A 26998-nucleotide genomic window follows, 5' to 3' on the forward strand; every position below is an offset into this window, starting at 1 on the left:
TGTGGAATTTCGCCCGTGTGCATTTCACACTTCACAGTGGAGGCATTTGGTTGTTGTTGTCAAGTAAACATGGGAATACAACGGTTTCAGGGAGCAGTAAAGCGGACGTTGGTCGCAGGCTAACGGTGAACAACGGTGAACAAAAGGCTGTGAGGAAGTCAAAGTGTGTCAATAAGCGTTGGGCTGTTGACCGGCTCTAAATAGGGCACCGTGGATAATGGCAGCGACCGGAGTGAACCGAGAAAAAATGTCTGACTTTGATGTTTATGTTTGATGAGCTCATTGTTCACGCGCCGCGAACCCAGTTCAAAGTTACGAGCGATACTGAGACAGAGGATCTTTAAGTTCCCCCATGTGAGCAATAACCACGAGGTGAACGAGTTTGTAAAAGTGACACGCGCGCGCACGCGCGCGCACGAACACTCGCTTTCTTTCTTTTTTTTCCCTGTGCCGCTACGTCGGATGCGCTCGAGTCCTGACGGAGAGCGCGCACGCAGGTCTCGTGGGGGGGGAGAGAGAGAGAGCGAGCGAGAAGAGCGAGAGAGACGTGTGATTTCTCTTTGTACCGAAGGAAGAGTTGAGGCCGGTTCCGCTGCTGCCGCCGTCTCTTTTCTTTTATATAAGCAGAGTTTGCATGCTGTAAATAGCCCAATAAGCCGGTTACACTTTGCCGTTCACGGTACCCGTCGGCCCCTGTTGTTCCGCGGAAGCGGGCGGTCAAAGCCGGAGTCCCTTTGAGCGTTCTCGGACAACAAAAGCATCAGGTCCCGGAGCTTCGTCCTCGGCTGCTTTCAAGTCACGCGTTCCTCCGACGGGGTTTTCCAGCGTCCACGCGCCGCATTTCGCTCATTTTCCGTCGCCTTTCCCCGCCCCCCCCGCAGACTTCAACACCTCCGGGGTGAGTTTTTTGCTGTTTTTTTTTACCCCCTTCACCGAGCGACCATGGCAGCTGTAACGAGCCCGGAGACGAGCCCCCAGCCCCGGGTGTATTTCCAGACGCCGGCCGGCGCCACGGAGGAGCCGGAGACCCCCGTTCGCAAGCAGGGACGCGTTACCGTCAAGTACGACCGCAAGGAGCTGAGGAAGAGGCTGAACCTGGAGGAGTGGATTATCGACCAGCTAACGGATCTGTACGACTGCGAGGTAACGAACCGATCGATCCAGCGGCTATGCAAAGTAATAGGAGCCCCGGTGCGCGGTGCAGCCCGGCGGGTTGATCCGCTCCGGGGCCCGACGCTGCGCAGCCCTCCGGCAAACTGTTGATAAAGACACGTTAAAAGGCCCTTTGTGGCTGCGTCCGGCCTAGCGTGGTTTATTATGCAGCTCATAGGATCCGCGCCACGTGTGTGTAGCTTGAAGAATAAACCGGGCATTTAATAAATAATGCGACCGTTACACGTAGGAGGCGGCATTAAAGCCATTGTGTGTGTGTGTGTGTGTGTGTGTGTGTGTGTGTGTGGTTGTGCAGCCCTCCGTCCTCAGGTAGGCTAAATGTAGCACATGCAGCTTTATAGCCCCTGCGCTGCGCTCTGATTGGCTGGAGCACATTTAAAGCACACCTGTGAGTCGGTCCGAGCCAATAGTTTGTTTTGAAGTGCGCGGCTCGCTTCTACTGATTGCGCGAGACGACGGAGACGCGGGCTGCGGGCAGGGTTGCGGGTTCGAAGCCGAGGCGACGGAGGGGACAGCGGTGTGCGCGTGCGGGGGGGTCCGCGCTGTCGTGTGGCCGATGACTGATGACTGTGCATCGGTGGGACGTGACCCCCCCCCCTCCTCCTGCGGTTCCCATGCAGCCTGTCGGCAGCTGCGGCGTGGCTGCTGGCGTCAGTAGTTGGTAAGCTCATGTCAACTCTCCTGAGCTGGCTTTGACCCACATTCTATTCCGAGTGTGTGGAATACGGCGACTTAGCAGGTTACGGAGGATTCCTAGTAGACTAAAAGCAGGAAGCGCAGGAACACAGTGACGGCACATATTTACATATACTGCCTTCACATACGGAGCGCGGCCCATCACGGGGTCCTCAGGTGGTCTGTTAGTCACAATAAAGGCCATAATAAAGGAATCGGGGCCGATGCCTCAGTGTACCGAGGTTGTCTCTCTGGCAGCTGCTGGGACGTGAGATGTGGATGATGGTAAAGTAGCGGGGATGTGACAGTCACGCCAGCCGAGGTGATTAAATGGCCCAGAGAGGATTTTAAAATCAATGTGCTTTGATGGTGCGCCAGTGGATTAATGTGTTACATGTTCGAGGCTCGAAAGGGAAGCGCAAGAAACGAGCACCGGCTGGAATCTGCGCGGCACAGTTACTGTCTGTGCCCGTGACCCGTGGGCTTCATCGCGTTTCTGAGCTCAGTGTCATAGATAACCTCCGCTCACAGTGTAGGTTTCTCCATTCATCAGCCCCGTGTGCACTAATTCCACTAATTTCGGGCACTAATCCGCTCAGGCCCCCGGTTCTGCGCGTGTTAACGAGCTGCCGCTTTGTTGGTCTGTTTTTCAGCCGCGTAAATAGTTTAGTAATAGTCCAACTCGTGCCAAGGGATGAGCGTTGGCTCCTCAGAAACACATCGGAGCCCTGACGATTCATTATAGTTTGATTATAGCTCTATCCTTTTAACCCTGTGCTAACTGGCCATTAATCATTTATACTAAATGTTAGTTCACACGGTGGCTGATTTTACCTTCCGTGCACGGCAGCCCCCCCCCCCCCCCTTTCATTGTCCAGATCCAGCGGGTGCCGGAGCTGTTAGACAACAAAGAGATTAATTTACAGCCGCTCCGCTGGCGGAGACGCATGGAGCTCTCAGAGGCAGGGAAATGTGGAGCACGTGCTCCTGAGAGGAGAAACCGGAGCGGCAGCTCGGGCCGGGCCGGTCCGGCAACGGAGCACCCCGTTCACGTACAGCCCCCTCGCTGAGTGGGGTGCTTTTTCTGCCACGTCTGTGCTTTTTGTCCCCAATCGTCCCGTAGCGTCTTCGTTTTCCACCCGCCGTCGTTCGTAATCTCGGCTCCATCTTTGTGGATTTCAGTCAGCGGGTAATTTCTATTGAGCTGTGGTTATATGATCCCCTTAAACGCGCTACAAGCAGTCACGCAGTCGGCTCTGCCGAGCGGCCTGTCGGATTTTCACCCAGACACTGACTCAGCCTATCAGTCGGAGTTGCTACGGCTAAAAGCTAGGAGGCGAGCCTTGAGACGCTGCCATGGCAACAAGGCCTGTAAGATGTTTACATTCGTTAACCGGGCAGCGGAGAAGGGAGGTTAACGCACGGAGGTTATTTCTCTCGGCCGACATCAGCGGGTCACACTTCCTGTTTACACTGTGATGACCCCAATGAACACATGAGCCACGGGATGCTCGAAATCAGGGAGTGTTCCTTTAAGATCTGGCCCAGTCCCCGCGGGATTCGGCCTCCGCTCTGTAACCGCGCTACGCGAGGCCGAGGGGATCGAGGCAGCGACACGGTTGACGGCGGCGCGAGGAGGCGGACGGATCCCTGAAGCAGGGTCGTACGTGGCCGCACGAGCACAGACGGGGCTTCCAGTGGGAACGGAGGCAGCAGGAATGCATGAACGGGGGGGAGTGGAGGGGACGACAAAAGGAGAAGGGAAATGTAGTGGGAGTGGGCAGCAATGTCATGAGAGGGGGGGGGGGTCTGGTTATTACATGATATTTATACTCTGAGAATAGTCACACAGGTTCCTTCACTGCAGTAACACACAACACTGCTGAATAAACAAGCTGCATTCATGCTGCCTTCATCACTGGGTGTTATTTATCCAGAGCCAGGTGATCCACCCCCCACTCCCATACTCACAGTAGATACCTACTCCTTGGTGAGATCTTTTCATCTTAGTAGTGTTGGGAGCTTTCCACAATTGCTCCCTGAGAAGTATTGGAACAGTTCTCAAGCGGAGACCATGTGCGTGTTTGCAGTCTAAACATGACGCCATGTTAGTAATTCTATACGTCTGCATGCTGCAGTACTCGCTCATCTGGTTGCGATTGTTGTGCTTTGACTCAACAGAGAGCTGAAGACGTGAGCGCTGTCGCCAGGGGGTGGGGGGGGGTTCTGACCGTGGGAACAGCTGTCATTTCATAGCTTCTCCTGTTATGGATTAAGTCGAGTCGTGGAGTCGCCTTTCACAGTAAACGCACGCACATGGGCCTGAGCCGTGCTCGCAGGTCTGAATACCAATCAGCGCCACTGGGTCCCACTCAGTGTGCGTAAGGGAGGGAGACTACAAAGAGTGGTTGTTACTCAGCGGGAGTGAAAGACCCCAGTGTGTCTTTGTAAACACACACACACACACACACACACATGGACTCACACGTCCTGGTAATAGGTTGCACGTGGTTCTGTGAGGAACACAGCTCTTCCTGGTTGATTGTGGGTGACTCAGCAGGCCGACTACTGTAGCCCGACCACGTGAGCCCCGTTGAGACCTCTGGTGAATAAATCAGCCAAGTCGGACAATAAGGAAGTCCCAGGCAGAATGTTGCGAGTGGGGGGAGGCCAGAGTGTGTTTTGGTTAGAGACCAGACCGGAAGGAAGCAAAGAATACCAAGCGAGGCGACGCCTGGGATGAGCAAGAAAGGGATGGAGGGACGTGAGTCATTTAGAGGAATGCTGCCACAGGATGTGTGTGAAACGATCACATACGCCGCAAAGAACAACTTACAATATTAAGTAACACAACACAACACACTCCTTGTGTTGTTGTTTTGCATCCTTGTTTTAAGCCCGTTCCTTTAATCGCAGCTTCAAAACGTCGTCTAACGTTTGTTGGTTGTGCCGCCGTCTTGCGTTTGGCCGTTCTGAATGCGGCCCCAGACTGTTCGCATGGTTTCAGGGCTGTTCTGAGACGTGCTCGCCCCCTGGGGGAGGCTTTTTAAGGGTGGTCGGGTGTTTAGGCGCCCGTGTTATTACTAGACGCGGCTCCGGGGTGCTGTTGTCATAATAGCGCTTTTAAATTAGCGATGGTTGTGAGACTTCGCTGCTGCTCGTTTACAGGCGGCCGCGTTGAAACCGTAGCGTTCCAGCGGCCGCGGCGGAGGCGCTTCCACGATGAAGCCTGTTCGTTAGTAATGGCCACTGCCTGCAGGTTGAATGAGGTAACGTCGATCCACTCAGGAGTATATTTAGGTCCCAGGAGGTGCATTGGAGCAGACGCCGGTTCAGCTGTTGGTTGACTGCAGGGAAACGCGTGTGAGGCCTCGGATCCTGTTGTTGAGTAACAGGCTGTGGGTGAAGCTGCACGCAGAATCTCCTCTTTGCTGCGTGTGTGATGTTGCTGCTGTTGCTTTTAGCAGGTCGTCATGGATCCGCCGAGCGCAGGCACCGCGTCGGGGACCGTCTTCTGGCCAAGAGCAGCGACGCCACACGGCTTTATATTCATTTATATTCACTCCATGATGTCACTGTGTGAAACCGAACTTAAGCCGTCGCGGTATCACAACCTCAATGATGTCACATGTCAGGGTTGTTGTTTGGTGAAAGCGCCTCAGAGAGCTGAGGGACGACTGACGGTGTGTGGACAGATGGACGGACGGCTGGCACGCGCTCGGTGGATGACAGATGAACGGGTGAACGGGTGAACGGATGAATGTCGCCAGCTCAGCGGTGTCATGGAGCCAGGTGGTCATGGGACGAACTCACGTTTGGCTTTGGAGCGAAAGGAGCTGTAGTTCCTGATTCACCATAAGGGAGTTGGTCTCACTCACTCAGGTTCACACATTCACATTAAAAGACCAGGAAGGGTACGTGTCTAAATGGATTCGCATGATGAGTCAGTCTTTTCTAATAAAGTGTGTGTGTGTGTGTGTGTGTGTGTGTGTGTGTGTGTGTGTGTGTGTGTGTGTGTGTGTGTGTGTGTGTGTGTGTGTGTGTGTGTGTGTGTGTGTGTGTGTGTGTGTGTGTGTAGCTGATCGACTCGTCTTGGAAATGAACCAAGGCATTAGCTTATTAGATCACCCGGCGTTTGAGAAGCCCAAGGTTGCGTTGATGACTGAGCTCCAGGGAGGAATTACCATGTTCCCTGATCTAAATCCACACAGATCGTAGGATGGAGGACTGGTTTCACTGGGACCTGACTGACCTGTTGGGGTGGTCCACTTCCACACACGCCTGACGCTTCCATAACAAAAGCCAAAAGTCACTCGGTTATTCAGTGGATGAAGTAACTGTTGCCCTAGTAGTTCCTGCCAAGAGCCTTAAACTGCTCTGAGTGTGTGCATTCCTATTTTAATCTGCACAGAATCTCTCCGTTCAGTCCAGTTGAAGCGGTAACGGCTTATTTTGGCCCACGGAGTGTGTGTGTGTGTGTGTGTGTGTGTGTGTGTGTGTGTGTGTGTGTGTGTGTGTGTGTGTGTGTGTGTGTGTGTGTGTGTGTGTGTGTGTGTGTGTGTGTGTGTGTGTGTGCGCGTGTGCCTCCATCTCCGTATCTAGTATACGCATTAGTGTTTTGTTACCATTTGTTGGCTCCCATGATGATCAATAATTGATTATAATGGAAGAAAAAACATTCTTCAAAACACTCTGGACTGCGTTTCCAGTGTAACCACAGGAATGACAGGCTGAAGAGGAGCTGGAGAGCGGAGACGGAGGGTGAAGGTGGGCGCTAACGATGCTGTCGGGTCACGCGCTTTGTAATTAGAGGAGACTGAGGAAGAACAAGGGTTGTGCACGATGAGAGGGAAGCTCTGTTCTTAACCGAGTGCTTTTAGCTGAATCATAGAAAGACTGTTCAGAGTTGGAGGCTCCACACTAGGCGACATGTTTACTGTGTGGCTCTGCCTAAAACACAGCACTGAATGTGTTTCCTTTCTTTGGAACGTCTTTGTTTTCATTCAGTCTGTTCTACATGAGTCCTTTTTTCCACTTTAGCTTCAGCGGCTGCTTCAGCCCGAACTATTTACGTCTATTATTCTGAAAGAAATCAATACAGTTGTGGTTGGAAATTTAAAAAGCCTGGCGTGCAGTCACCCAATCCGGCGCACGCTGAGGATGTGAGGATGGAAAAGCGAAGCGGGCCACGTCCGGGAGCACGGGCCGGGATCCTGATGCCGATCCGTGGATGTGAGGTCCCGGGGAGTGGACTTGGACCCACACAGCAGTTACTGAGCGTGATGCAGCAGCGTGGGGTCGCACACACGTCCAGGCAACACACACACAAGAGCTGAAGTGTGCGCTCGGGCCAAACAAGCCGTTGTGTGACTCCAGAAACAGGGCAGCTATGACTGGGAGCAGCCTAAACACTAAATACAATGTGTGTGCCTTGATTAAATGTCATGTTCACCATGTTTCCTCTACTAAGAAATCCCTGTACTCATTTAATGGTCTATGCAGTATGTAGTGCTGCCACTTAATCCCAGTGTAAGAATGGCCGGCCCTACTGTGCACGCGTCCTAATTACAGTGATGAATGTTTCCTGGCGTCCTACGACGGCGCATTCGTGTTCTTGGAGCCCGCTTGCGTTGGCTTTTCCCTGCAGCCGAGTGGAAAACAACCCACACAGCGCTGGGACTCGATAGCGTGCCCACATCACCCCCACCAGCAGCACCAGTAGCAGCAGCAGCAGACTCTGGAGGCTCGGCTCCTCTTCTGCCTCACGTGAGCGGCCCTTTGCGTTCTACCTGCAGTCAGGCCAAGCCGACGGGGGCTGTGGTGGACGCACTGGGCCACGGGTCACGGAGGAAATGGATTTGAATAATCCAATAATAAATAATCCAAATGTTCTGTTTACCACCAGCGTATACAAATCCGCCTGGAAAGGATCCTCTGTGTTTAGAGGCTACTCCGGTTCAACTGTAGCTCATCGCTTCTCTCTGTTTTCCATATGATGCAAAGCAGGTTGTTTTTCAGGTTCCTCGCGCTCTGTGCTCTGTGTCACTTTATTGTGACTGTACACACACACACACACACACACACAGCGTTACTAATGCCATTATATCAACTCTGCAAGCGTTTTCTTATCTCTGCACACCGAGCCAGACACCTCCCCACTGTCGTCCCAGCCCCCGCCCCACCCCCCATGTCTGTATTGGTCACGTACCCCTTCAGTGAGATGAACAGACACGGCTCTTATTAGAAGCATGTTCTGTTTTTGTAACAGAGGAAGAGAAGCTGGCAGCGATCCCACATACAATATACTGCAGGTTCCCCATTACAAGCACCTGTGTGTGAGAGGGGGGGGGGGTCGAACGATCGATCCCCAGTCTCAGCGGCCTGTGTCTCGGCCGACCCCGCGGTGACTCCGTCTTTTGTGCGCCCGTGTCATGAGTTGTGCGATGCCTGGCAGCAAACGAGAGGCATTGGGTCGCGAATGGGCCTCTTACAGAAGCATCAGGGCTGATTTATTAGGACTGGTAACACCAGCCAAAGAGGAAGGAACTGAGATAAGGCCCAGTGTTGTTCCACTGTGTGTGCGCTTGTCTGCGTTAATGAGAGGACAGTAGACAGAACGACAGTCACAACAGTCGTCACCTTCATCCATCTGAGCCTTTTCTGTCATTCTGACCTGCAGTTCAGCTGCTGCTCCACAGGCTGCTCATATTCAGGTCACTGCAGGCTGAGGGAACCAGGTGCAAACCCGGATTTCACCACAACCTGCGTTTCTGGGAACAGATTTGGAGTTCTTCAGAGAGGTTGTGTTTGGCGTCGGCTCACTTCCAGTTCTGCTTTATCTGATTCACAGGCCGGCACATGCACATGATGTGGGAGTGGGAGTGCGAAGGTGTGCTGACTGTCTCTGAGCCGCCGTGAGCTCTAGTTACCTTTAAATCCTCTGTCGCCTGCTTCAGCCTCCACGGGGGGGGGGTCTTCTCTTACCTACGTGTCGTCAGATCTCCTTGTTCACATTCATTTCGTGAAGGTGTTTTGTTCAGTTCTGTGTTTTTATTGGCCCAAAGCCTCACTTCTGTTTTTCCATTTCTGCTCTCACCTCCTCTCCATTTTCCACCCTCTCCTTTGTCGCCCTGTGATGCGGCAGTAATCCTTTTTTTTCCCCACACTTGCGTCTAATTGCACGAGCTAAACATTCATGACTGGCATAGTGCAGAATGAACGATAGCTCTGGTCTCTTTTGGATCTTATTTGGATCATTTGACTTGTTTTAAAAATGCTCAGCATCAGCTTTGATTGCAAATAGTCTCTCTCTTTTCCATCTTTTCAGGTCTTTGCCAGTTCATTCCAAACAACTGCAGCTAAATCACATTATTCCACACATTTAAAATCAGAATAAACATAGGCCAGTCTGTTGTGTCACAGTTTTATTGGAGCCCAGGCTCTCACACTCTCACTCACCCATTAAAGCCCCCCTGCTGGTTCTGACCTGGACCTGGATGCAGTGTAAAGGTCGTTACACGTGGAGGTCACACACGGACCCCTGCTCTATCTCTCGCGCGTTCCATCCATAAAGAGCGCAGTCGATCTCCGCTGTGAGCCTGCTTTTTCCTCTGTGGTGCCCACCGCACGCAGAGGGAAGCGGGTGTGAGCGGCCGCATTGTTCAGCGCCACGTGGCCCGCTTCTCCCTGTGCTTCCTCCATCCTGTCGGCGGCGGCCATCGCTTCCCTTTGTCCCCGGCTCCCGCCTTCCCCTCTATTGCTGCCTGTAGCCAGCGCAGCCAGAACATTGTTTCCCTCTCTACAGCAGGCCGGGCGGGCGGCCAGCGCCGAGCCTCACTATTTATATACCGCTTTGTTGCTGGGGCGGGTGGGAAGCGAGAGTGGCTCTTCACGGGCCCCGGTTGCCGTTGTTTGGGGCGAGCGCTTGACGTTTTCCCTCCTCGTGGCTCATGCTGCTTGCATAGGTGGCTGCAGCCGGAGCGCGTGCTGTGCTCTCTGACCTAGTTACACCGAGCTTCACGCTGATAAGGAGCTATCTGCCACACTGATACCGCCACCGCTCCCTCAGCGTTTATCTGGCAGCTGGAGTCAGTGACGTCGTCTTTCCACATGTGCGCGATCATATATAATAGTATTATCTGCATGTGGACACAAGTAAGTCTGACTTGTGATTGGATTAGTGTTTGTTTAAGCTACGGTGAAACCCTGGCTTTGCTGTTTTCCTTTCATTGACAGTGGCCTCGATGGGACAGAGCTGTATCTGTGACAGGAGCGATGCCACGAACGCACCTTCACGCTGTCGCGTCTCGTTCTGCCGCATCCGTCTCTCGCTGCTGTGAGAATCATATTTGCTAGCTTGTCAGCGGGAGAGTAATTCAATTTAAAGCGCACGCTAAAACAGGCCTGTGTGTCATTTTACTGCCTCTCCTTCGGTCCTGGTGGCTCAGACTGGTCAGTTGAAACGCAGATCGTTGTTTTGTCTGACAACACGCCTACTGTAGGTTTCATTGTGCTGCGTTACCTATAGGTGTATACTCATAATAATGCTAGGTGGAGGAATAGGGCGCATGCTGGTACCAGCGATGCGTCTGCTGTGACCTTCACGCTCACCACAAACGGGTTCAGCTGTCTTTGAGTTGTCTGACTGTTAACTGTCTGTTAACAGTCACTAAGTGAAACACTGTTACGGTTGTGTGTGAATTATTATAATTTACATGCAAAAAACTATTAATTTTTCTTCCAGATTTTTGTTTTTAAGGAATGACACGCAAACACTGAATCTTTTTGGTCGTTAAATCAGAAAGCGTGAATATGAAACAGCCGTCACAACAACAGAATAAGAAGCAAATCATCAAAAATTAACAGACCAGAAATGAGTGTGTACATATGATGTTAGCCACATACCATGTTCCCAAACATCACAAAAGCTGCAAATGGGGAATAGGATTTCTGCAACCTGTGTTTACAGCCTCCAGGACGCTTTGGTGTATTTACTGATGCGATCCCTGTGTAATATCATTTATCCAACACCTTAAAGCAGACGCAGATGTTTACTGGAAAGCGCTCTACCTCCGGTCGCTCTGCTTTGTTTACTCGTCTGCACTGTGTGCCAGTATCTCGTGGCCGTCTTCCTGCTCCACATCTGCGCCGACAGCGAGACCCTCTCAAGGCTCCAGACTGCTTCTGCTTCAGTCTGCAGGGTTGTTTTGGAAGTCCTCCCCAGTGGTTCCCCGCTTTCTTTGTGTCTCCTCTCTGAAGCCTGTCTTCCGGCCTTTTTCAGCATCCCCTTTCTTCCTCTCAGCTCCGCTCAGCTGCTCCCTCTCCTCCGTGCGCTCCTTAAACTCTTACTGTCCTTCCTTTCGGCGTTTCCGCCCCCTCAGAGATTTAACGTGCTGTGTCTCAAATCGATTCCAAGCCTGGTTAAGTAGCATCACCTGTGCCTTTTTGTGCATTAAGCACTGGGTCGTGGATTAACTTCACCTTTTATGTCTCACTCTCATGTTTAAAGCTGCAACTCAACTATACCTGTTTAATAAAGATCTGGAATAGATCTGGAATTGAAAGGGAAATGTTACTTACCTCACATGACAGTAGACTTTTGTTTTGATTCCATCTCTCACTTCCTTTGTCTTGGTGTTCTTTGTTTCCTTTAGCTTGGAGCCCACAGTGTACTGTGTGTGTGTGTGTGTGTGTGTGTGTGTGTGTGTGTGTGTGTGTGTGTGTGTGTGTGTGTGTGTGTGTGTGTGTGTGTGTGTGTGTGTGTGTGTGTGTGTGTGTGTGTGTGTGTGTGTGTGTGTGTAAATCACACACCGCCTCAATGCGTGTGCGGTGTAAGCATTTATGTGTTGGCCTGTACAGTTTTGTCTTTGTCTGGTGGCAGGGCTTTAATTTTGAAATCCTCTAACGTTGACAGCATGTTTCTGTGAATAGGGGCCATTTTGCTGTAAATATTCTACTCCGTGTGTGTGTGAACACTTTTGCTTGTGTGTCACTTTGCTGACAGTAAGTCTGTCTGTCACATCCTGTCTCTATCTCACACAGACAGACTGCCCTGCTCCGAATTAAACCCTCACACACACTTCATTTAGCTCAGACTTATTAATGCCCATTTTATAATTCTTTAATCCGTGTGTGTGTGTGATGTGAGCAGTTTCCGCTGGAAATAAAGATTGATTTGGTGAATGGCACTGTGTGTGTGTGTGTGTGTGTGTGTGTGTGTGTGTGTGTGTGTGTGTGTGTGTGTGTGTGTGTGTGTGTGTGTGTGTGTGTGTGTGTGTGTGTGTGTGTGTGTGGTAGGGGGCAGTCGGGCAGGTGCAGAGACAGCTGGTGTGGGCAACTCCAACCGAGGGGGAGGACGAGAGCGGGGGAGAGATTCCTAGAGAATGACACGAAGAAAGGGGAGTAATGGAGCTGCTGCAGAAGTGGAGGAAGCGAGTGTTTGCATATGCATGTGTGCGACGGTCGCACACGTCTGTGTCAGCAGTGGTGGACTTTGATTCTGAGCACACGCTCGCCCAGTGTGGCCTTGAGAGACAGCTGGAGAAAGACAGGGAGAGAGAGGCCGTCATGATGAAAGAGCAGCTCACTGCTTTCGTTCATTTCTTCTCTTTTCTTGCCTTTCCAATCTTTTTCAAACTGTCCAAAGGTTAATAATTAATGTGTATATACAGTTAATGTTCAGATGATTTTTTTTTTTTTGATTTTTTTTGTTGCAGAGAAATGAATTTAAAACTTATACCTTGACACATTATTGCTACATATGAAGCCTAATCTGCTGGTTGTTTTGTTGGAGTGAACTCACTGTGGTTCACACAGTGCAGGCATTTAAGCATGAGGCCATAGAAATGGCTGGATGCCTGCTTCTTTGTGTCTCTCTCGCCGTGTTGAACATGGAAGGTGATGGAACAACACCTCCCTCTAGTGTCGGCAGAGCGACATGCACGAGTCCCCGGCCGAGGCCTCCGTCGGCCAGCTGGTGGACGGCCACGTAACACAAACAGGGCCGAGAATAGCTGTGGTGACCCCTTCTTTCCGTGTGTGTGTGTGTTAGAGAGAGAGAGAGAGAGCACTCTGTTAATGAGCTCCACCTTTCCTGTCCTTCCAGGAGGAGGCCATCCCAGAGTTGGAGATTGACGTGGATGAGCTGCTGGACATGCCCAGTGACGTGGAGCGGGCGGCCAGGGTCAAGGTAGGACACACACACACACACACACACACACACACACACACACACACACACACACACACACACACACACACACACACTGGCCTGCATGGGCACCAGTTGTAACATCAAGCTGTGCGTGGCTGTCTTCCAGGACCTGCTGGTGGACTGTTTCAAGCCCACTGAGGTAAGACGCCGCCCTTCTGCTGCTCACACTGGTTACTGGTTTCCAGAGTTCCCACCTCACGTGCTCTCTCCCTCGCAGGACTTCATCTCAGAGCTGCTCGACAAGATCCGAGGGATGCAGAAGCTCTCCACGCCTCAGAAGAAATGATGGCGCTCCCCCTTCTTCCCCCACGTCCGCCTCAGCCCTCACGTTTTGTCTTCCTGCCACTCCCCCACGCTGTTAGTTTGTGGTCGTTATTCCACCTGAAGAGCGCTAACGGGACCTCATTTCCTCTGGTTGTTGGGTCCTCTGTTCTAAATGTAGAAGCCCTATTAATCACATTTGTTTTTATTTTTTATTTTGTTTAACAATAATGTCACCCTACATCACCAATGTATTCATTGGTCGTCTTCTTCGAGGACCTCCTTTCCTCTTTTCCCCACTCCTGCCCCTCGTTCGCCCCTTGGCTTTGTTTGACTTTTCTCCTCTTCCTCATCCTGCTCCTCTTCCTCCCACCCTCCGCGGCACTGCCCCCCATCTGCCTGAGGAGGAGGAGATGAGATGAATCCCGTAATTACCAAGAGCGGAGCAGCCGAGAGTGGGAAGAGGAACAAGAGAGAGAGTCGGCAACAGCCAAGAAAACGAGTGACTGGGTGAACGCATGAAGCAGGAAGCAGCCAATCAGCTTACAGCAGGGCCAAACCGTGGCCACATCTCCACCAAGGAGATCCTTTATTTTCTTATTTGTAAGGGATTTAAATTTGTAAATGATCCAACCAACATTTCTTCTTACTCTACTGTCTTGGTTGTTTGAGGGCGCGGGACTATTCACTTGACTTTAGTTTAATGAATTAACCCTTTGTGTGTGTGTTGGGGGGGGGGGTTAGTACAGAGTTGCTTTTACCCCCCGCTCTCTTAATCAGAGGCATTTGCTACAGTGGTGTCTTTTTGTGTGAGCGTGTGTGTGTGTGCGTGTGCGTGTGCGCGCGCGCGCGTGTCTGTTGAAAAATGCCACTATGTCATTTTGGGAAGAAACTCTGAGCCTCTGGCCACAAAAAATACAGTTCAGTATATCTTTAGTACTGCAATGAGGACCTGAGCGGTGGTGCTGGTACGGTCCAACCCATTCCGGCCCGATGCTCTTCCTGTAACGTGGGTTCTTCTGACATCAGGTGGCTAGAAATCAGCTGACCGTGGGGAAAAGGTGCGTCGCCTCTCCTTCTACACACAGTGCAGTCTGTGTAGAAGCCACTGCTGTCCAGCCTGCACATACACGTGTGTGTGTGTGTGTGTGTGTGTGTGTGTGTGTGTGTGTGTGTGTGTGTGTGTGTGTGTGTGTGTGTGTGTGTGTGTGTGTGTGTTGCTAAGCGCCGTGTGCGTGTGTTGCTACATAATGAACAGCAACGGTCATAACGGGAGTGTTTTAGCCTGTATATTATGCTGTTCTGTATTAGGTTCGTAGTATAGGACTGGCTCCTGTTCTGTTTCTGGATTTGACTTGTTGACTCTCTTGTTTTGTTCACACACACGCTGACAGTCCAACAGGGGGACCTAGAACAAAGCTGCCTTGTTTTTTTGTTTGTTTGCTTGTTTTGAGTCATCCCTCATATCTCTCTCTCACCATCTCTCTCTCTTTTCTAATCCGCGTCCACCACCTCGCTTCTGGCACAGTCCGCTCAGAGCGGTGGCTCGGCCACACATGGGAGCTCAACGCGTCCCAGGAGCTCAGTGTGGGCGCAGAGAGCGCGTCTCAGCCACCAATGGGACATCTTGATTTGGGGAAAGGAGAGAGAGGCTGCTGTTAAAACGCACTCACCCTTGGTTTTCTCTTCATCTCGCTCTCTCGCACACAGAACACCCTTAGGGCGGAGGAAACAGGAGCACATTAGCATACGCAGCTGCCTCTCACACACACTGTGCACTAACACTGGCCCTTAGCTGTCCTAAGATTTCACCACCGCATCTGCCAATCATCTCCAGGAACAAGCCATCTGGTTCTGATCCCAAGCCAGTCGGATCAGAGACTGAAGTGCACTGGCCAATAGGAGCAGCCATAACGTCTGCTGCCATTCCTGTGACCAATTGCAACCACCTGCGGTGACAGCAGACCTCCGCTGTCTGTCTCTTTCTGTCTCAGCCAAACACTCTGGCCCCTTTTCATCTTGCTGCTCTGTCATTTTCTTCCTGGCATCCCCTCTCTACTCCCTCCATTCAATTTCATCCTTCTGACCACTCTTCCTTTCTGCCCTTTCAGGTTTTTTTTCTTAAACAGATGTTGCCTTAGGTATTATTTATGTTACTCAAACCAAATAAACAGGAGACATTCATTTTAAAAATGGTAACGCAGACTAGTAAAATGTGTTACTGTCAGAACTGCGACGCGGAGAATCTCAGCTCCTCTGTCGCTCTCTTTTTGACAAACCATGAGAATCTTTTTTTTTTCTAGAAGTGCGTGTTTAATACTTAGGCCTTGATACAGTGATTTTGTTTAGATAAGAACAATTGTTCTTTACACTTACCATTTGGATACTGGTCTGTTTTTATTGTGATCATGACATTTTTTGATGCCGGGCCTTGGATTAACATGTTGTTAAACAAAAATCCATTCAGATACATTTTGGTGCGATTGTTTTGCCTTACTGGTGGTGTTTCCTTAAACAAGCACGATCAGCATCGCTTCGAAACATTTTGATTGCTCAGATCAGACCAGGCAAGTTCAATCAATATCTGAATTTGAGTGGATTTTACTTTCTAAATCCAGGTTTGGATGATACCTTCTTAGACTGTTATTGAGAAGTCTGTTTTTTTACTGTTGGGAAAATTGCAAAAGCATATATATATATATATATATACTGATTATTATCATTGAGGCTAAATACAAGAGCTAAACCATGTGGACTGGAGTAATAGTGGGGATTTTTTCTGGCTAATGATTAGATCAAACCAACAAACAAATGTAGCAATATCAACAACAGGTCTTGTTTTTGCCCAATTTTGTTACACTTTTATGCAACTTTAATAAAAACATCTAAAACTGACATCATGTCAATTTCTGTTTTTTTATTCCTTTGTGCCTAAATGCATTTTGATAAAGGTATGGTGAAATGGCTTTGATGAGGAGCATTCCATTCATGTCACTTACCAGCATAGACACAGGCTAAAATATTATTAACGTTCTCAGTTACACCTGTACTTTTCAGCTTGAACATTAAAATATTTGCTATGAGAAATAGTTTCAGTTCCATTGTTATGGAACTGTTGAACTTACTGTCTGTAGGTCTCCACGTTATTTTACTGTTTGGCTCCCTCTATTGGTTTGTAGCAGTATGACACTTACGGTGTCACCTATGAGCATGTTACGTTCTGACCACGTGGTTGCTAACGCAAATTCATGGACAGGAAGCGGTGCTGCTGAACACAACTACACTGCTTCACATTGTGAAAACTTTTCATTAAGGGTTGAAGGAAATTGGTTCTCATGACACGTGTGTAATCGCAGATGATCATAGATGAATCACGGGATCCTAACTAAAATTTAAACATACACATTAATATAAAGCCTTCTCCTGTAATACCACAGCTTAAACATTACAGCAATACTAGAGCACATAGTCATCTATAACCAAAGATTAATAAAGATTCGAAAACTGCATTGATCCCAGAGGGAAACTGCTTTGCTCACTTATAATTGTTTTCACAAATAAGGAAAATTATTAAAAATATAATCACGAGATTACATGAGAATAGCTTTCTATAAATAAAAACAACCTGTCTCTGTTTTAATGTGTATGTGAGCCCCTTTTACTGGTTGTGTACATTGTTTTGTACTGATGTAAGCTATAATACATAAAGCTATACTAAACCGAAATTGCCTGCTACGTGTGAGGGGTTCCTGCAACAAGATGGATTATGATTGGTTTAGCGAACCTACCGGTCCATTTTGATTGGATAAGCGCCGTTCGGGATGGTCGCTCCTATTGGTCACAGTAGCGCTAGCGCTCGGCGCTGATTGGCTGAGTTTACAGGCTGGAGAGTCCGGCAAAGTGTCGAAGTGAAAACCGAAGTGACGAGGAAGTACTTTTAAAAATGGAAATATAACAAGTATTTGTTGAACTTATTGACGCCGAAAAGAGGGAGAAGGTGAGCGGCCCGTCGCGCTTACGGCCCAGCGCTGAAGGGAAGCGTATCCGCTCACAAACTGCATCTTCCGCCCGCCTCTATGGGTGGACACCGCTCTTAGTTAATCCGTGAGCGGAGCGTATGACGGTTCTCCGGTAGCGCCTCAACGCATTTACCTAAACACGCCTAAACGGTGCCCGTAGCGGTCGCCGCCACGCGCTCAGTGCGTTCGGACACCGCATCTGTCAACAGAGCAACTTGAATGACGGGGAGTGCGTTCGGCGATCGTCTGCTCTGCGTGTGTGCGTGTTCCCGGAGCTGCTGTTGCACTTGACTTCACTTGGGCTGCGGTTGCTCCTGAATTGAAATTAGAACCGGAGCGACGCGTCTCGGTTATGTGTTTGGGCTGATTGGGTCGTAAAGTGACCGTCACGTCACACAGGACTGAGATTCAGCCGCCCTGGTCTTTATTTTAGCCTTCGTGTCGCCTCATAACGGTGACCATCTTACTTTACATTGCACTATGACGTCACGAAGCGGCTAGAGGTCAAGCTAACTGGGCTAACGTTCATCTAGACCTGGACGTCCGTTAAGCGAGTGAAATAAGAGTCCAAACAGGATTTGTAGCCCCATCAAAGGGGAGGAGTTTGCGAAGAAATTATAAATATTTTACGTGAATCTTTTCCGATGCGGCGCAATGGTTTTTGGCTTTGTCAAATGTTGCCACTCGCGAACAGATCCCCAGTTTCCGGTGTGTGTTTGGTGTTTGTGGCTGCCTTGATACACGGAAGCCACACGGCAGCGCGGCGTCCCGCGGTTTCACCGCTTCTTTCCACCTGTAATCTATTAGAAACCCAATAGATCACCAGTTCAGTTCACAGCGAGAACGCGTCTTTATCAGCAAACGTCTGTTTATTATCATGCGTCTTTTTTTTCCCGAGTGGAGATGCTGGCTCGGGCTGGACCCGAGGGCATCTGCACAAGTTGACATCAATCAAACCTAGCAGCAGTTAATGTGTAGCCCTTCCCTTGGTTCATGTCATATTATTATTATTATTATTATTATTATTATTATTATTATTATTATTATTGGCTGTGCCATGTGAATGGTTGTAAAGCCATGGGGCAAGAACATATGAATCTTTGACTTCAGCAACAGCTGTGAGCCCCTTTTGCAACAATACCATCATCTTAGAGGGGGTTTCTTCATCTTTACTCAACAGCTTCAACTCAGGGGTGTTGGTTGTCTGTCCTGCATTAACAGCCTACTTCAGCTCCTTCCATGCTATTTCTATAGCATTAAAAGCATGACTTTGTTTGGGTCTTTTCAGAACATCGGACACTTGTCATTGTTCCAGGTATGCCGGCCCAACCCCCTGTGAGGGAGCCGGAGGAGGAGGTGGAGTTGGATGCAGGAGACTCACAACTCCATGAAGCCAACGGAGAGGTGGAGGGGCCAAGAGAGAACGAGGAGAGAGGAGGTGGCGGAGGAGAGGAAACCATGGAGGAGAGCATGGAGGAGAGGGACAGTGACTTAGAAGAGACTGAGGAGGAGGAAGAGGAGGAGGAAGAGGAGGAGAGTTCAGGTAAGAGTCAGCTGTGCTGCTGGACTGATGCCAGTAACGTCTCCAAGCAGAGTTACAGTGTCTGTTTGACTGTTTCTGTCTCTCTCTGTGAAGAGATGGACGATGAAGACTGCGAGCGGCGGAGAGGGGAATGTGTGGATGAGATGCTTGATCTGGAAAAACAATTCCAAGAGCTGAAAGAGAAGTAGGTCGAACAGGAAGATATAGACACATTCCTAAACCCTTTTCTCTGCTATCATGTCAAATAATCTGTGCTCCAAGCAACAGAAGATTCCAGGGAAACAAAGGAAAGACCATTTTATTTAAATTTTTTTTGCAGGTTGTTTCGTGAGCGGTTGAACCAGGTAAAAGTGAAGCTGGATGAAGTGTTGACAGGTAAAGCGGGAGAATACAGAGAACCACTGGCTGGTCTACAAAACAGTATGCAGATACGGACACAGGTGGCTGGTATGTGACACGCCTTTCCTCATATAGTTTGGTTTGATGTCTGATCTCGTGCTGCGACATACTTAACACAATTCACTGTTATGCTGCACGTTTCACAGAACTTTGATTGCGTTGGTCTTGAATTCTTGTAAATGAGAAGCGACGCCTTTTTAACGTGCTCCCCGTCTTTACCTCCAGGTGTGTACAGAGAGCTGTGTCTGCAGGTGATCAAACACAAGTACGAGTGTGAAGTGCAAGGAGCAAAGCAGCACCTGGAGGTCTCGCACATGCACATGCACACACAGCCTACACACACACACACACACACACACACACACACACACACACACACACACACACACACACACACACACACACACACACACACACACACACACACACACACACTTTCAGAAAAGGACCGTCCAGCTGAAGCTGTGCCTGTGTTACAGAGCGAACAGACGCTGCTGTTTGACGCCATGAAGACGGAGCTGCTGGAGAAGATCCGGAGGCTGGAGGAGGACCGGCAGAACATAGATCTCAGCTCAGGTACGGCGTCGGCGGCGCACACGAGGCCGAAGTGAGGCGTCATGTGATTAACGTAACGCCTTCTTACCCCAGAATGGAGCGACGAGCTGAGGAGCAAGAAGTCCAAAAAGAAAAACCTGTTTGGTCAGTCGGAGAGGAAAAAGAAAGTAGCTCTGGTTTCAGGTAAAACTCAGCCACTTTACAATTACACTGATCTCAGGTTGTGTTGTTGTGTTTGAGCCACATCTAAACCCCCTCCCCTCACAGGACCCTTCATAGTCTACATGTTGAGGGACATTGACATCCTTGAGGACTGGACAACTATTAAGAAGGTGGGAAACCAGTGGATAAGTTTCCCTTTGAGTTTTCCCGTGGAGGTTTTTCTTACTGTGTCTGTGTTTTCAGGCAAAGGCAGCTCTGTCGCCGCTGAAGAAGAAACTAGACAGTAAGCTGGCCCGCAGCCTGCACACTCAAACATGACACTGATGTGGCTTCGCCTGACGCGCTCCCGCTTTGTGTTGCAGAGCGGTGATGTTAGGACAGCGATGCCAAAGGCCGAAGACGCAAACACTCACATTCCCAGCTCCTTCCACTAACAGCTGCTTTCGCCTCAGACTGTTGTTTTTCTCTGCACCTTTGACCCTGTGTGACCAGCCAACCCATGCTTGTTATCTATTTCTATTTAAAAGGTTTTAATATGTATTTATAGAATGATTTATAATGGTGATTAAATTTTAATCTTTTGTGACACAAAGCTTGTGTGTTGGCGTGTCTGTGGATTACATCTGTGCTCCAGGCTTGAAGGATGAAACGCTCCTGTTTAATGATGTGGGCAGCTGTCAGGAGGAAGACGCTGTAGATACACCAGTGAAACCTTATTTGTGGCCCAGCACTAGTCTTTCATGCACTCTGGGCATCAGCAGCTGGAGCCCCCTCGGCCCTGTGTCCTCAGTGAAGCCTACACCGCAGGGCGAAGGTCTGCTCTCACCACACCGATCCACCTCTTCAGACACGAGACCAAACACAAAAACCCGTTATGAAGACAGAAACAATGAAAATGTTTGGTAAGTGAGAATGGTTTATGTTTATTTATTCACATACATACAAAAGTTCAGAACCGAACTGCTAATGTTCATAAACAATGACTTTAATTAGACTAAGAATGACATGTTTAATGCTATTAAACCATATCCTTAGTTAGTATCACATGAAGATATTTAAAGCACGGCTAATGCTTAATATTGTCTTGCAGCTTCAGATTCTTAAATGACCAGTTGAAGCTGGTGCTTGGTGCTAACTGCGTGTTATTCTTTTCTGTCACTGTCTTGCTCATGACTTCACATCTGTCTGGGTCTTTGCCCTCCTTCGCCCTCTGCTTCTCATCTGCTCATCGGTGCCAGTCACAGGGTTTTAATGGGAGCCTGCGATGTGATGTCACGCGTACGTCCTCCTCGTTCCTCACAGCTGCTTGCTGAGTTTACGCGCCTGCCTCTCCCGCGCCTCAAAGGCCGACTTGGTGTCCATGAGCTCGTCCAGCTGCCGGCGGAGCCGGGCCATGTCGAGCTGGGTGGCCTCGCACTGCTCCCTCAGCGCCGCCGACTCCACCCTCAGCTGCGTGGCGGCCGCGGAGAGCTGCTCGCTGCGTTCGCGGCACTGGGCCTGCATCCTCTTGGCGTCGTTCAGCAGGGACTCCACGCTCACCGCCACCGACTCACACTGGTCACGGGACATGTTCTGCACAAAGAGAGAGGGGTGGAGATGGAGGTCGGACGGCAGAACGAACGACCGGGCCCTGGACAGGGTGCAGAGATTGGCCCTGGGGCCGTTTAGGCAGACAGATGATTTAAACAGACTCCATCAACTGTATGAATCCAGCTGAAAGGCTCTGCGGGATCCGAATGTGAGATTTTACGACTCTACTGTGTGTTTGTGCCGTTCGTGTGATTTGGCTGTAAATCCTGCCAAAAAAAAAGCAAATAAAGTGAATCAATAGCTCAGATGTCGCAGCACAGATGAACAGGTTTAACAGAACGTTTGATGTGTGGAGTGACGGAGCTTAAAGAGGCTTATGGTGGCTTAGCTCAGGCTACTGCTGTTCACTGCTCTCCTCCGTATCTGTCCGTCATCCCTGCGCTAACACTTCTCTGGCTTTTCATTAATACACATTTACACCGACTGCTCACGAGCCCATTAACAGTAGCAGACTACAGGGTTTCATCATGACTTACCACAGACTCCAGAGTCAAATTAATCACAAGCCGTGTACTTGTCTTTGACTGACACTCACGTTTCAGCCAGTCCTCTCCGTTCGCCACCGCTCCCCTTCCCGATTCTCCTTCTACAGATTCCCTTGGTTTGTGGCGGAATAAGTCCAGCTATGATCCTCGTCAATTACAGATGATGGTGCTTTCAACTCGGCGTGAACCTCCTTGCAGCCTCCTCACCCGTCGTCCAACTCTTTCTTGTCCCGTCTCCCTCACCTCTGTGTCGGGGTGAATGTTACCTTTTACCTCCGGGATCAGATCAGGTCAGGTAATCCAGAGATTACAGTGGCAAGAGGTCGAGAGACCTGCTGTAAAGGAAGCAGTAAGCTCATTGCATTCATGTCACTGGTAACCAGTGCAGTAGCATAGAGTCACAGTGTAATATGACCATAAGAAAAGTGTTGGCATTTCATATTAAAGTTGAGTCCAGAAAGAAATGCTTTCATCAAAGGTCATTATTAGGTGGGACTGTTGGAGTGAGGGCAGCTCATATTGGTCTTGGGATTTGAATTAGGGCGTTGATGCTGTTGCTTTGATGTGGGAAGCAAAAGTCAAGTTGAAATTAAAGCTGTAAAGCGCCTCTGGCGACCAGCAGGGGGCGCCACAGCTCAACCGTCCGTCGACAGTCTCCGCTTGAGGAAACGCTTTGAATGACTGCGAAACTATTTGAGGAAACAATAACACTGACGTTGCGTTTGAAACTCTTTGGTTTATTGTTTGAAAAAGTAGTGGCTGTTTCTTCAAGCAGTGATCCAGTTTACATACTGACAATGAATTATCCTCAGATGAAACGTCGTCCTAAGACGAGGTCAAAAATAAAAAGACAAGTCAGTTTAAAATAATCAAATTCATCATAAATAAAGACTAAAGGCAACAAGTAGTGCAACCTGGGTGAAACAAAGCAGAAACTCAGTGTGCGTAGAATTTAGAAATAGGAATTTGTAAAATTCGTGAAAAAGTTTTAATGAAATGTAAAATAAATGCCTGCAGTGAACATTCTCCTATATGTTGGTTGTATAAACGAAACCCACATTTCACATTAGTCACACATTTGGCCTCGGTTAGTGAGATGTAGGAAACAGGTAACTGCACGTATGAGCGGTTCGCTCTTGGCCTCATGCCGCTGTTAGACACGCTCCGCCTCCATGGTGCTGTCATCAACTGTCTCCTCCCATCTAACACACAGACGAGGTGGCCGAGTGGTTAAGGCGATGGACTGCTAATCCATTGTGCTCTGCACGCGTGGGTTCGAATCCCATCCTCGTCGGGTGATTTCTATTACACTCTATAAACTATTTATTTAAAAATGTATATTGTAACCAAAAAAGGTATTTGCTTAGCACGTGACCTCCAGCATGACATTAAATATAATTACCCCTTTTGTCTACTCCCACGTTACCAGTTTGTGCTAATAAATATGTTTATGTCATTCCCACGGTTGTGATGGTACACTTGAAGGACCCCCAAAAATTGGCGCAGTCTCTTCGCTCGTCGCTGCCGGACCCCCACCAAAAAGCCCGCCAGAAGCTCCCTCGGGGAACTTTGACCCTGTATTCTGACGCCTCTGAATGATCATTATCACCCCAATGATGAGCCAGAAGAAGAAGTTGACCCACACTGCTGTCTGAAGAAGCAAGAGAGGAAAAAGGTCATCTGTGAACCTAATGGTGATGGACCAGCAGTCCACACTAATAGCAAGTCTGACTCCATACATATGTTACAGTACATTCATTCACTGACCTCAGCTTTGTGCAGACGGCTGTAGAACCATTTTCCTGTTAGTGGACTGACCCATGTTTTATCTTGGGCTTGCTCACAACTTTAGAGATGGAAATAAAACAAAAGATGGTATAAAACATATCAAGCTTCAAACTACCTTTCTTCTGGAAAAATAAGCTAACGGGCAACATTTCAATAGGGAAAATATAATGTAGGTTAATGTGTTGTTTTCTTTGGGTGTGCCTAAAAACAAGGAGTTTTGATTAACTGGACTAGTGAGGCTGGAAGGTGGTTTAAAGAAATCAGAAAGCCGAAGCTCACACGGTTTCAAATGTTGTTTTTACTTTCATTAGAGACTTCGGTTTTGTGTGTGTGTGTCACCTTGTAATGTTGTGGACATGTTGCATGATCGACGAACACAGCGAATCCCGTCCGATCTTCAACATGCAGCCAGTGATGAGCAGGAAGAACAGGAAGATGCCGCTCGCCGCCACGATTACGTTCATCCCCAGACGCTCCCTGGGGGAGCAATGTCGCATAAATTAATTTAACCTCTAACGAACCGAAGAATCGATGAATGGAACATGATGCAAGCGTCACATGCCCCGTGTCTTGTTTTTGATCCCAGCAAGTCTGCAGCCTGTTCTATTCAACCAGTTCTGCTTCAGCCTGCAGGACCTCCTCCTGCCAACCTGCCCGAACCACCTGATACTGATTCATCTCTGCTGTAGTACGACTAACCATGACTATAAACATTCCCCTAATGAAATGTTGATTGTGGTGTTGGTACGGTTAACTTCAAGTATTAAGAAATATCTATTCTGGCAAAAAAAAAATATTGTAATGGCATGTTTGAAGTGTTCAATGAAAATCTGCACTGACTGCAACGATGGTGAAAATACCAAAGGGTGAAGTGACCCATGTGACATGATCATAAACACGGTGATCACCTCGTGACGACTCTTTCGATGCACAAATTGTAGACCAGGTACAGAGTCAGCGAGAAGCACACCACGGCCACCATGACGGAAATGGCCGTGACGAAGTGACACAGGGACGCGGCGCTGGACGACTGGACTCCGATGACGTCTGCTTGTGCATTGTAGGTGACGAGTCCATACAACATACACCGACCTCCAAACTCCCCCTGGGAGGAAAGACACGCTGTTAGTTATCTTATCTGCTCATGTATTTGCCTGCATTTGATTTAAGGACATAACTTCTGGATGATCATAGGAACAATAATTGGTCACGAGGACAATTTGCTCACGTGATTTAAATACTTTATGTCACGTGTTTAGGTGCATAAACACGTGACACGGTTATTTCTCTCGCGCGCACCCTCTGAGCGAATGTTATTTTTTCACAGCTTTTTAGTTCACGTTACAAGAGCACAGCAGCTACTTGGACAAAGTGGCGCGAGCGACAGATAATGGGAATAATAATGATCCGCACACAGTCGGACAGGACGCAATCTCGGCGCATAGCGCGGCAAAGTGAAAGCGCGTGTCTTCTTCGGGTTCCTCGCGCCGTCGTTCCACAGAACGCCCAAACGCCGCCTGTCATCCGTAATAACAGTGTGCAGAATGTAACAAACTGTTAACAACTGTAACACTTTACAGTTGGCCTGACGTAACGTTCACTTTGTCACACGCCGTAAACAAACGAATGAAGGGGATTAACGTGAAAAACACATTACTAACTACAGCTGTGTATGTAGTTGGAGGCACTTAAAAACTCCAACAAGCACTAAGAAAAGTGCGCGTACCCGGAAGACAATGAAAACCACAAAAGCGCACATTTAAAAAGTTAACGCGCGAGGTAAAAGTCACCTGGACGACGGCGAGATACACGGCGGTAACAATCCCGCAGACGAAGCTGCTGGCGTACAGAGCCAGCTCCAGTAGAAGGGCTCCCGTTAACGCCATCGTCCCGCGGCTCGGTTCCCCTCTGGACGGAGGCGTGCGTAAAGGCGGACATAGTGGACGCACCGCTTCCGCTAAAAAACGCGACTATAGTAAAAATGATTCACTTACTTATTTCGATAAGACAGTATTGAAAGATATGTAGTAAACATACATGGAAATGTAATGAGAAGCAGTTGATTCCAAATGATATAAGACGACCGTTTGAAGGGACTGGCGCCGGCTCTGGGCTTTAACTTTGAAGGCGTCAACGTGCGGTTTCCGGTAATGTTGTGGCCAATGTAAACTTTACTCAGCGCTTCGTCGTAGTTACGCGGGGCCCTCGTCTTCTCTGGAACGGTTGTTTTTGTCGGGTTTACAGGTGAATGCATTTGGATTTGCATTAGAGGCTGCGTTCTGTGTGTTAGCTTGATCAGACACGTTAATAAAAGCCAGATGTTGTCTGTCGAGGGGAAAGAACAAATATGAATCAGTGCGATGGACTGAGTCGTGACACCTGTTAATCATTGTAAGTATTAATTGGCGATGTTAATGTGGCTGATTACAGTGTTTAAGTGTTGCAATTGTATAAAGTCCATAATGTACACTGACTGGTTAATGCATAATGAGCCTGGAAACAGTTTTACTGACAGTGAGGACTTTTGTTGCTGGTCCTCCCAACTTCCATGTGCTGTTTGAAGTGAGTTATGGCTGGAACAGGTTCAGGTTATAGGGTGGGCAGATAGGAAAGCATTATGTCATTGAATGTCCTCACAAAGATAGACAGGGTTGAATGTGTGTGATGCTTCCCTGCCCAAGGCTTAATCTGACCTTGTGACTTATGTCACATGACAAGACATTTTATATATGCGAAGTCATTCTGATGTGTGTTGATTTTACTTCTGCAATAAAAGTACTTATTTCACTGTACAGCCATTCAAACCCACTAAGAACTTATGGATAAGTAGCAGACTGTGTAACATTACATAGTAAATAGTTCTTGTTGAGTTGTTTTGTTGTTTGCTTCACAGGTTTGAGAACAGAACTTACACAATTCAAGTTGTAGGAACAATGAGAAGTGGAACCAGATTTATCATGTGAAAAGTATAAAAAGAAAACTATTTTGGTCATAGATTGCCACTGCAATAGTTATGGATATAGGCTTTTATGGCCTTTTCATTCAAAAACCCATACTTAAAGTACTCTACCTAAATGTGAAAAAAAGGGCACATTTGTTTGAATTGTTTGAAATGACAGCTTTGTTGACACAAATC

General features: G+C 48.8%; 3 protein-coding genes and 1 non-coding gene across 6 annotated transcripts; 3 read left to right on the top strand and 1 right to left on the bottom strand.

Annotated features, from left to right (window-relative positions):
- The first annotated feature begins 517 nt into the window (after nt 1–517).
- ppp1r14bb (protein phosphatase 1, regulatory (inhibitor) subunit 14Bb) lies at nt 518–13552 on the top strand. The gene is made up of 4 exons (XM_029175979.2): nt 518–1143; nt 12953–13036; nt 13167–13199; nt 13278–13552. Exons 1-4 carry the CDS (start codon nt 943–945, stop codon nt 13344–13346), a joined length of 387 nt encoding a protein of 128 aa, XP_029031812.1. The 5' UTR covers nt 518–942; the 3' UTR covers nt 13347–13552.
- Nucleotides 13553–17164: 3612 nt separating this feature from the next.
- Nucleotides 17165–20591, top strand: brms1 (BRMS1 transcriptional repressor and anoikis regulator). 3 transcript variants are annotated; one of them, XM_029175949.3, is made up of 10 exons: nt 17165–17318; nt 18656–18883; nt 18977–19067; nt 19203–19330; nt 19508–19587; nt 19762–19858; nt 19931–20020; nt 20105–20169; nt 20243–20282; nt 20362–20591. In XM_029175949.3, the coding sequence occupies exons 2-10, from the start codon at nt 18658–18660 to the stop codon at nt 20367–20369; spliced, it is 825 nt and encodes a 274-aa protein (XP_029031782.1). In that variant the 5' UTR covers nt 17165–17318; nt 18656–18657; the 3' UTR covers nt 20370–20591. The 3 variants fall into 3 exon arrangements, with proteins under 3 accessions (XP_029031782.1, XP_029031771.1, XP_029031762.1); XM_029175938.3 differs by having other exon boundaries at nt 17170–17318; nt 18629–18883; XM_029175929.3 differs by lacking the exon at nt 17165–17318 and adding an exon at nt 17391–17599.
- A 2199-nt stretch (nt 20592–22790) lies between these two features.
- On the bottom strand, nt 22791–25811 carry tmem179ba (transmembrane protein 179Ba). Its single transcript, XM_029175964.3, has 5 exons — nt 25653–25811; nt 24771–24967; nt 24202–24339; nt 23842–23920; nt 22791–23725 (listed from the first exon to the last, which is right to left on the bottom strand). Exons 1-5 carry the CDS (start codon nt 25746–25748, stop codon nt 23528–23530), a joined length of 708 nt encoding a protein of 235 aa, XP_029031797.1. The 5' UTR covers nt 25749–25811; the 3' UTR covers nt 22791–23527.
- Nucleotides 23287–23368, top strand: trnas-gcu (transfer RNA serine (anticodon GCU)). The gene has a single exon. It is a non-coding gene; the product is annotated as a tRNA-Ser (tRNA).
- Nucleotides 25812–26998: the final 1187 nt, after the last annotated feature.

The sequence above is a fragment of the Betta splendens genome, chromosome 2 (assembly GCF_900634795.4).
Source record: "Betta splendens chromosome 2, fBetSpl5.4, whole genome shotgun sequence".
Taxonomy (NCBI): domain Eukaryota; kingdom Metazoa; phylum Chordata; class Actinopteri; order Anabantiformes; family Osphronemidae; genus Betta; species Betta splendens.